Source organism: Halyomorpha halys, unplaced genomic scaffold (assembly GCF_000696795.3).
Source record: "Halyomorpha halys isolate HHAL.00 unplaced genomic scaffold, Hhal_1.1 Scaffold246.1, whole genome shotgun sequence".
Lineage (NCBI taxonomy): Eukaryota > Metazoa > Arthropoda > Insecta > Hemiptera > Pentatomidae > Halyomorpha > Halyomorpha halys.
Window position 1 is genome coordinate 253,803 of NW_027115081.1, and position 11,107 is coordinate 264,909.

An 11,107-nucleotide genomic window follows, 5' to 3' on the forward strand; every position below is an offset into this window, starting at 1 on the left:
ACATTTACTAGTCAAGCGGTCCAAACTTCCAATCCATTACAAAAGACTGATCTACATGACTATTATAAGGCCTATTTGGACATACGGAGTTGAGGTATGGGGCTCTACTAAACCATCTAATTCTTCTCGAATCCAATCCTTACAGTCCAAAATCCTTTGTAAAATCCTTAATGCTCCTTACTTTGTCACAAATCAAATCATCCATCAAGACACCAATGTCCCCTATGTTGCCGATTTGGCCAGAACCAGGTACCAATCCTTCCATAATAAACTTCCCAACCACCCAAACCAAATCGTTTCTAACCTGGCTTCCCCATCACTACCAAATAATCCTCCTAGACGTCTGAAAAGAAGATGGCCTCGAGATCTCCTTTAGAAATGTTTTTGGAGTTCTATCAATGGGTAGATTCTCCACATGTTTTATCATGTCATAATATCACTTACAGCAAATTTACTTGATGTGTTTGTATGTATACAGTTGTAAATATCAATAAATAAATTATTTAAAAAAAAAAGTTTTGAAATGTTAAAATTAACCAAATAAATGTTTATATCCAAACCAACTAGTTGTTTTGTTCTTTTAAAGCTTTCCAAAAAAAAAAAAATAGTAAATTTGAGGTGGCTTTAAAATTGTACTTTTCGTATTGTCTAATAACACCATCATAAAAAATATTATAAGGATCATAAAATAACATTACCTGAACGGAATCTCAGTGAACCAATACGCGGTGTTTTCGTCATATGGGTAGCTCAAATCAACGAGTTGTTTGGCACTCGCCGAAGATAAAATAAATAACATAAACAGCAACATCTTAAAAACAAAAACAAATGTTAGACATAATTGTTTATGTATAAGATTAAAAAATTTCAGCTATTTGTAATACTTAGAGTTATTGGCAATAAACTTAAGAATATATGCCGCGGACATTTCAAAAAATCTGCTATATTGTGCTGGAATACACGTTTGCAGTTTGCCGCAAATCCAAGACTTGTACATCGTAGTGGATGCTCATTGGTTTGTAAGAAATAACCAATTACATAGGTAATTAAAAATGGAGTCAATAGAGGATTACATACAAAAAACGGTTCATGAAGTTCCACTCCCAGTTACCGAAATTTAAAGGAGCAGTGACCTACAACTTGGAAAACCCAACCTCAACCCGAAGACTGAAGCCCACACTGCTACAGGACATCCTGTTATAAATTCTTCCTTTTTATTAAATTAAATTGTTTTTCTTTTTGGTACTTTCCCCATAAGATGGCAATTGTTTGTTTTGTTAGGCTTATGAAAGAATTATTATTTTTATCTAATGATTTTATCTTAATTTTTTTATTTATAACGAATAAAGTTAGTAGTTTCTTTTGTACGAGACTATACCTTCTTCCCCCGTCCATAATCAATTGTGAAAGGAAAAATGTAACTGTTATATTAGTACAAGAGCCCAAGAGGAGAAACAAGGCAGTTATTTCAACCCAATTTTTGATTACTTTAATTAAAACTATGTATAATTACTAGTCAAAATTGATGAGTCTGCCAAGTATAGTTAGGGGGAATAAAAAATGGCGGCTGTTTCAAAACGTTAAAAATAATTAATTTTTCATTCGGAGCTCTATATCTTAAAAACTACTAACAACACTAGAAAATCTAAAAGAACATAATTTTTTTTTTTAATATTTATTTATTGCTATTTACAACTGTACATTATAATACATTTAGTAAATCTGATCTAAGTTAAATTGGAGTGTTACAGGCGTGTAGAGAAACTACCCACTGGTAGCACTCTAATGACATTTTACATTAGCTGGTCTGGAGGCCATCTTCTTTTCAGGGGCCTCGGAGGATTGTCAGGAATGGAAGAGGATGCAAGATTAGAAACTAGGGGGTAGAACATAATTTAAAGTAGAGTAAATTTGCTGAAATGTAAGCACTAATAGAGCTATTTACGTCTAAAATTTCCCGATATTTAGCTTTTTAAAAATCAATATTTCATAAAAAATACACTCAAAAATAATTAGTCAGTGAATTTATTTTGAGAAAACCTATACCTCAAAACCATTTGACGTACAAATGTCTATTAGGACACAAATTAAAGCCAGTTTAATGTACTATAAAGTAGTTCATAAAGTTAATTTTTGTAGGAGTAATAGGTTTCATGATATTCGAAAAAATTAATTCACAAAATTTTTGATTTATGAAAAAATTTATCTCAGTAACCATAAGACACATATGTCTGCCACCACTCCAAATAAAAGTAATTTAACTTACTATAAAGTAGTTTATGACACTTTTATTCATAAGGGGAGTAGTTTTAAACTACTAAACTTTATTTTGAGAATTCTATATCTCAGGAAATAAGTGCAGATGTCTATTAGTACTGAAATTAAAGCTAGTTTAATGGACTAAAAAGTAGTTTATGACTTTTACCTGGGTAGGAATAGTAGTTTTCATGATATTTGCTAAAATAAATTGATTTAGAGTTGTTCGGACAATAAGTTTGACTTATGAAAAACTTTCTTTCAGATACAACAGGACGTACAGATATCTGTCTGCCCTCAAATTAAAGCTAGGTAAATTTACTATAAAATAGTTGATAATGTTTATCTTTGTAGGAGGAGTAATTTTTATGATATTTGACAAAATAAACTCACAAAATATTGATTTCTAGTTGTTCGGACAAAATTATTGATTTATGAAAAAATATATCTCAGTAACTATAAGACGTACAGATGCCTGCCAGCACTTCAAATAAAAGTAATTTAACTTACTATAAAGTAGTTTATGAAACTTTTATTCATAGGGGGAGTAGTTTTAAAGTATATTGGGAAAATAATATGATTTTTTTACATGGAAACTTGTCCTAGTTGTTCGGACAATATAAACTATTGTTTGGAAAATAAATACGCTCTCTCAATTTCATTAACAGCATAAAAAATTTATATATTTTTTCTTACGCCACAGGAAGTGGGGAATTACGCCATTTTCTCTCTCGCAGCCCAATACAGTTTTACTCTACCTCTTAGTTTAGTACAAGAGCCGGGAAGAAAAAAAGGCAGTTATCTCACTCCAATTTTTTATTACTTTAATAAAAACTATGTATAATTACTAGTAAAAATTGATGTGTCTGACAAGTATAGTAGGGGACTACAAAATGGCGGCTGTTTTAAAACGTTAGATTAATTAATTTTTCATTCAGAGCTCTATATCTTAAAAACTACCAACAACACTAGAAAATCTAAAAGAACATTATTTAAAGAAGAGTAAACTTGCTGAAATATGAGCCATAATAGAGCTATTTACGGTCAACAGTTCTCGAGATATAGCCTTTTAAAAAGCAACATTTCATAAAAATGTACTGAAATATCAGTAGTCAGTTAATTTATTTTGAAAAGTCTATATCTCAGGAACTGTGTGACGTATAGATGTCTATTAGCAATCAAATTAAAGCTAGTTTAATGGACTATAAAGTAGTTGATGACCTTTAGCTTCGTAAGAATAGTAGTTTTCATGATATATGCAAAAATAAATTGATTTATAGTTGTTCGGACAATAAGTTTGATTTATGAAAAACTTTATTTCAGAATCCATTGGACGTACAGATATCTGCCAGCATTGAAATTAAAGCTAGTTAAATTTACTATAAAATAGTTAATAATTTATTAAATAAATCAAATTGTATCCTTGTATAGTCTCAACACTTTTGATTACATCAACAGTCCAACGTTTCGGCCAAATCGGCCATCCTCAAATATTAATTCTCACCTCACATCAAAATTTAAAAATTTTTGATGTGAGGTTGCCAAGTATAGGTAGGGGGAATAAAAAATTGTGGCTGTTTAAAAACCTGGTGAGTTTATTTTGTCAAATATCATAAAAACTACTACTCCTACAAAGATAAACATAATTAACTATTTCGTAGTAAATATAACTAGCTTTAATTTGAGCGCAGGCAGACATCTGTATATCCAATGGTTTCTGAAATAAAGTTTTTTATAAATCAAACTTATTGTCCGAACAACTATAAATCAATTTATTTTTGCATATATCATGAAAACTACTATTCTTACGAAGCTAAAGGTCATGAACTACTTTATAGTCCATTAAACTAGCTTTAATTTGATTGCTAATAGACATTCCTACGTCCAATGGTGTTTGAGAAGTAGATTTCTCAAAATAAATTCACTAACCATTTTTCAATGTATTTTTTAATAAATGTTGTATTTAAAAAAGCTATATCTCGAGAACTATTGAACGTAAATAGCTCTATTAGGGCTTATATTTTAACAAATTCACTCTACTTTAAATGATGTTCTCCTAGGTTTTCTATTGTTGGTAGTTGTAAAAATATTGAGCTAAAACTAATTATTTAACAAATGAAAAACTAATTATTTTTTACGTTTTGTTACGTAAACCGCCGCTAATTTTTATTCCCCCTACCTATATTTAGCAGACTCATGAATTTTGACTAGTAATTATATCTAGTTTTCATTAAAGTGATAAAAAAATTATGGCGAAATTTGCTCCTCTTGGACTCTTGTACTAAATACCTATCCACATGCTTGTACATTTGCGAATTAGCCATTGTTTGGCAAACGAGTAAAAGCACCTATGAGTTTATGAACATTTTGTAACATGTGTGATAAACATTTTACAACCGTGTTTGCTCTTATTGTAATATAAGAATCCGTTGACAAAAAGTAATACTTAACACTTCTAGGTACAGAAATTTTATGATATTTTTATTGGACTATTATTACTGGTATGTAAAAAAAAAAAAATTAGATTTATTTTTTATTAATAAACTTGTTTGAGAGTGGTTTAGTTTCTTTAAAACAATTTTGATCCTTTTTCTCTCAACTTTATTCTTTTTTAAACATCCGACGTTTCGACCACTTAGGTCATTTTCAAGGATTCCTTATTTTGTTTTCATTTTTTCCTTTAAAATTCTTAAATGCCGGCTAATTGCCTTTGTCCCATAAATTCTTCTATAAAATTCTTTCCCAAATTTAAAACTTTTATTAACCACTTTTCTTACTACGTTCATTTTCAAACTCCAAACAGTTGCAAAGTCCAAACTGTTTGGAGTTTGCAAATGAACGTAGTAAGAAAGTGGTTAATAAAAGTTTTAAATTTGGGAAAGAATTTTATAGAAGAATTTATGGGACAAAGGCAATTAGCCGGCATTTAAGAATTTTAAAGGAAAAAATGAAAACAAAATAAGGAATCCTTGAAAATGACCTAAGTGGTCGAAACGTCGGATGTTTGAAAAAGAATAAAGTTGAGAGAAAAAGGATCAAAATTGTTTTAAAGAAAAAAAAAAAAATAATAAAATACAAAAAATGAAACCCCGTCTTTTTTGGAAAATTAGTTCCAGCAAAAAACTTGTTTATCCTCGACTATCTATACAATAACAAAAGACAGGAAACCAGAATGCTGACGTTCGCCCTGCTAATGATATCTTGTTGAGAGGTCCAAAGAGTATTATCAATCAGAAATGATAATCAGTGACATGTCGACATCAATCAAACACTAATCACTATTCGATTGCGTAATTGATAGAATCGTGTCCTTTGATAATGATATATGTTGTAAAGCAACTGCTCGCAGGGGGCCAGATTAAAATGTTTTTATGATAAAACATATACATTAATTTTGCATTTAAATAATTAATAAGATATTAATAAAATGCAATATTTATAAAATTAGATTGTAAATTATATTAAATAATAAGGTACAAAGGAACATTTTATAAATACGGCAGATTGGCGAATATAAAAAATAAATATATATTTTTTTAATCTAATACATAAAAATCAGTTTGTTCGTATTTTGTAAAAAAAACAGTTATTTCAACCCAATTTTTGATTACTTAATTGAAAACTTTGTATAATTACTAGTCAAAATTGATGAGTCTGCCAAGTACAGGTAGGGGGAATAAAAAATGGTGGCTGTTTAAAAACGTAAAAAATAATTAATTGTTCATTTGGAGTCCTATATTTTTACAATTAATTACAACACTAGAAAACCAAGGAGAACGTCTTATAGATTTCTCAAAATAAATTCTCTAACTACTGATCTTTCAGAGTTAGTGAATTTTTATTAAATTTTGCTTTTTATAAAGCTATATCTCGAGAACTATTGGACGTAAATAGCTCTTTTAGGGTTAATATTTCAGCAAATTTAATCTTCTTTAAATAATGCTCTCTTAGATTTTCTAGTGTTGTTGGTAGTTTTTAAGATATAGAGCTCCGAATGAAAAATTAATGTTTTTTTTAAGGTTTTGAAACAGCCGCCATTTTTTATTCCCCCTACCTATACTTGGCAGACTCATCAATTTTGACTAGTAATTATACACAGTTTCCATTAAAATAATCAAAAATTGAGGTGAAATAACTGAATTTTTTCTTCCCGGATCTTGTACTAAAAGTTTATCCTAAACGCTTGCGTCGTTCAGAGAAACAAATATGGAGGACCTAGAATATTTGTTGACTAATCCCTTCAATTAAAATCACTTTGGTATTAAATAAAACAAAAAGGAGAGTGGTTAAATGAAAGAAAATGTTAAATCTGCAAAGAAGATAAAAATCTATAGAAATGATAAAACATAACCTTCAATGAATTTAACTTTCCCTTGAGTTTTTTTATAAAAGACTAATTAATTTAATTACCCAGATATAAAATGTTTCTATAGATGTACATTTGTATAAAAAAAAGTAATAATTTACGTATAATTTATTATTATGATTTGGTAACATGAATTTAACCGATATATGCGATAAGAAACAAAACAGAAATAGTTTGACCTACTGACCTATGAAAGTGTGGTATCTATGGTAGCGTATATTGATAACAACCAACTTCGATGTATTATCGTTAATACTGATCTGATTTAGTTGATTTTTTCTCATTATTTAATGTAATTTTATTGTCTAATGTATTTTCATGTATATAATAATAATAATAATCTTCATTTATTCTGGAATTGATCCCTTAAGAATAATTTACAGGCGTCAAAATTAGGCTTCAGAACCTTAGAGTAAATTACAAAATGTCATAAAATAAAATAATACAATGAATTTTAAAAGATAGAAATAAACAACAATAATTAACAGTATATATAAACGAGTGATAAAACCACTTGTTATATCATTAAACATAAGATGACTTCTGATAGTAAATAAAAATAAAAATAATGATAAAAAATAAAATACAATTAAACTAAAAAATAATAAATGAAAAGCGATAATTTCTGCTCGTGTAAATATTTACAATTATAAACGAAAATCTAAGACATAAAATATATAGAGCTTTATTGAAACTTTCAATTGTTATTCTTACGGAATTGAGTGGACAGAAGGTAGTCGAAGATACGGGATTTGAAGATTGGAAGGGTATTAGAACTACGAATAAAGGAGGGAATGGAACTCCATAGGGATAAGGAAAGATGTACCAAAGGCTGTGGTCCGATGTACAGTTACATATAAGTCTGAAGGCCGTGAGCGGGTATTGCGGGAATCCATTGAGGACTTAAATTGAAAGATTTCTAAGATGTACGATGCACGGCGGGATAAAGCCACGTCAACTCTTCATAAAATCGGGTGACAGAGGCGTCCCTGGGGACCCCAAAGATGAATCGTACAAAGCAATTAATTAAACAATATTTACTACCTAAAATATAAATAGTTTTCAAATAATAACCCTGTATGTGCTTCAATTTACTAATTTTCATCCTACATCTGCCTTTGATACTTTTTAAAAAATTACTTCAAAACGGCTTAATCAATCTACTTGTAACTTGGCAGTGGTTTAAGGCCCTATGAACTGCACAAACCGGGTCTGATTAAACGAATTAGAACCGGAGATAAAAAAGTTGTAAAGTTTCGTCCCACGTTGCAGGGCTTCGTCAGGGCTAAAAAAGATACAAACACTTAGCATAAGTTCAAAAAAAAAAAAAGTGGAAAATAAGAAGGGCGTACAATGAAACGTAAAAATTAAAGATTATAAACAATAAATGAAAACGGTAATAGTAACAGATAAGGAGAAGAAATATTAAAGAAAGTACAAATTAAGAGATGATAAGGGATAAGAATAATATCAAATGAAAATGAACGAGACAGAATTCATACCTGTTTTGACGGAAGTCAGCTCAAAAACGAAAAGTCATAAGAAACATAAATTACATATTTAATAAAAATGTGTGCTTATGATGTGATAGTAAGTTTTTCGCAAAACTATACTGACTGAAAGGACCACTTTACAGAATTGATTTTTGACATTTTTTTAATTTTCTCGAAAAAGGCTCTAGCGATTTTGTTTAAACTCAGTGAATCAACGGACAATTAAGTCTTTATTGCCAGATAGCTCTTATCTTCATCGAAATAATCTGACAGAGCTTAAGTGCTGAATTTTCTCAAAATCTTCCCCCTTAAAGTACCTTTAATTTTGTTTATTTAGAAAAAAAATAACCAGTTCCCGATCTTACCAATAATAAACAATAGATAAATATAAAATATAACAGAATTTTATGAATTATTAAATAAAAATAGATACTTCCGACATGAACAGGGTAAAGCCGTCTTCCCCCATTTTATAACGGCCACGTTATTTTTTGTTAAACTGTTGTATTCTATTGTATGTTTGTTACAACCACACGAATTATCATAGCAATCGAAAAATAAAAATTTGTGGTCCATGATTTTTAGATTTTAACTCGAGTCAACCGACCTATATAAAGCATCCGGACGTAACTAGGTTTGTAAGTGAAAGCTTTACGATGCGCACACCACACCAGATATTTTTATTGTTATAATTTATTTATATATTTAATTTTTAATGTTCTACTCTTTTTTGTTATATTTTTAAAACTTCTAATTCCCTACTGTGATCCGTTTGTATTGGGAGAAGTGGGGATTTTTTTTACCAACCTTACTGAAATCCTCATCAATTTTAATGAATAATAAATCATTTAATATTTTTTTTTTATTCATCAGAAAGAGACAAATTAATTGGTATATTAATTATTAACGGTTAATACCGTGAAAAAAAAACTATATTTTCTGAGCAGTGCTCCAAAAATGCTTGTTAACATTTTTTTAAACTTGATAATAATTTATCACTGGACAATAAATTTCTAAAAATATTCGTCATGTAACTAAAGCTCAGATTGAGAGCTAAAAGAATGATTAATAATTGAATATATTTAAGTTTTAAAGAAAAACAATACCTGCATCTTATCTAAAATTATTGATGAACAAAAAGCGACCACTAAAAAAAAAAAAAAGTACTCCAAAATATCGAATGAAAGCTTGGACTGACTACTGAATACTAAAACGCTGAAAATTTTCCTTCCGTATTTATACTATGTCAGAGCAGGGGTTCAGCGAGGAAAATGAATCGAGAGTAGGGGTCTGCGATAAACCGCTCAGTACAAGAGCCAACCAGAAAAAGGCAGTTATCTCACCCCAATTTTTGATTACTTTAATGAAAACTATGTATAATTACTAGCCAAAACTGATGAGTCTGCCAAGTATAGGTAGGGGGAATAAAAAATGGCGGCTGTTTCAAAACCTTAAAAATAATTAATTTTTTATTCGGAGCTCTATATCTTAAAAACTTCCAATAACAATAGAAAATCTAAGAGAGCATCATTTAAAGAAGAGTCAATTTGCTAAAATATTAGCCCTAATATAGTTATTTACGTCCAATAGTTCTCGAGATTAAGCCTTAAAAGCAACACTTCATAAAAATGTACTGAAATATCAGTAGTTAGTTAATTTATTTTCAGAAATCTATATCTCAAGACCTATGTGACGTACAGATGTCTATTAGCACTCAAATTAAAGCTAGTTTAATGGACTATAAAGTAGTAGTTTATGACCTTTACCTTCGTAGGAATAGTAGTTTTCATGATATTTGCTAAAATAAATTGATTTATAGTTGTTCAGACAATAAGTTTGATTTATGAAAAATTTTATTTCAGAAACCATAGGACGTACAGATGTCTGTCAGCACTCAAATTAAAGCTAGGTAAATTTACTACAAAATAGTTGATAATGTTTATCTTTGTAGGAGTAGTAGTTTTTATGATATTTGACAAAATAAACTTACAAAATGTTAATTTTTAGTTGTTCGTATAAAATGTTGGATTTTTGAAAAAATATATCTCCAGACCCATAAGACGCACATATGTCTGCCAACACTCAAAATAAAGAAAATTTAATTTACTATAAAGTAGTTTGTGACATTTATCTTCGTAGGGGTAGTAGTTGTTATGATATTCACATATGAATATGAATTTGGCAAATAAAAATTTTTCCGAACACTTATAACTCAAATGGTTTTTGAGATATACATTTTTAAAAAAAATCACTAACTGCTGATCTTTCAGTACATTTTTATGAAATGTTGCTTTTTAAAAAGCTATATCTCGAGAACTATTGAACGTAAATAGTTCTATTAGGGCTCAAAATTTTAGCAAATTTACTCTTCTTTAAATAATGTTCTCTTAAATTTTCTATTGTTGTTGGTAGTTTTTAAGATATAGAGCTCCGAATAAAAATTTATGTTTTTTTAGGTTTTGAAACAGCTGCCATTTTTTATTCCCCCTGCCTATACTTGGCAGACTCATCAATTTTGACTAGTAATTATACATAGTTTTCATTAAAGTAATCAAAAATTGGGGTGAGATAACTGCCTTTCTTATTTTTTTCTCCTCTTGGGCTCTTGGGAAATAGTTAAGATCCCAAGAGGAGAAAAAAATAAGCTATTTAACTTTAATTTTTGATTACTTCAATAAAAACTATGTATAATTACTAGTCAAAATTGATGAGTCTGCCAAGTATAGGTAGTGGTAAAATAAAATGGCGGCTGTTCCAGAAATTACAAATAATTCATTTTTGAGTTCATTCACTATAAAAATATTGTTACTCATGCTATACAATGGATATAGTAAATTTCAATAACAAGTAAATACTTAAATATTTAAGGTCTCAGGAACTATACATAACGTATATAATATATGTGTATATATATTTTCCTGGTTTTTAATAGTTCACGATTTTTGGCTAATTTAACTTGTGTGTGTGCCCTTGAAGATCATCATCATCAAGC

The 11,107-nt window shown here is 29.2% G+C and overlaps 1 protein-coding gene across 1 annotated transcript in view; it reads right to left on the bottom strand.

Annotated features, from left to right (window-relative positions):
- Positions 1–9,356, bottom strand: part of LOC106680148 (kynurenine formamidase) — a 24,415-nt gene extending 15,059 nt beyond the window's left edge. Inside the window, exons 1-2 of the mRNA XM_014419658.3 lie at positions 9,222–9,356; positions 699–811 (exon numbers count right to left, since the gene is read on the bottom strand). Coding sequence (XP_014275144.1) covers positions 699–811; positions 9,222–9,227 — 119 coding nt within the window. The 5' untranslated portion in view covers positions 9,228–9,356. The remainder of the gene's footprint in view (positions 1–698; positions 812–9,221) is intronic.
- Positions 9,357–11,107: the final 1,751 nt, after the last annotated feature.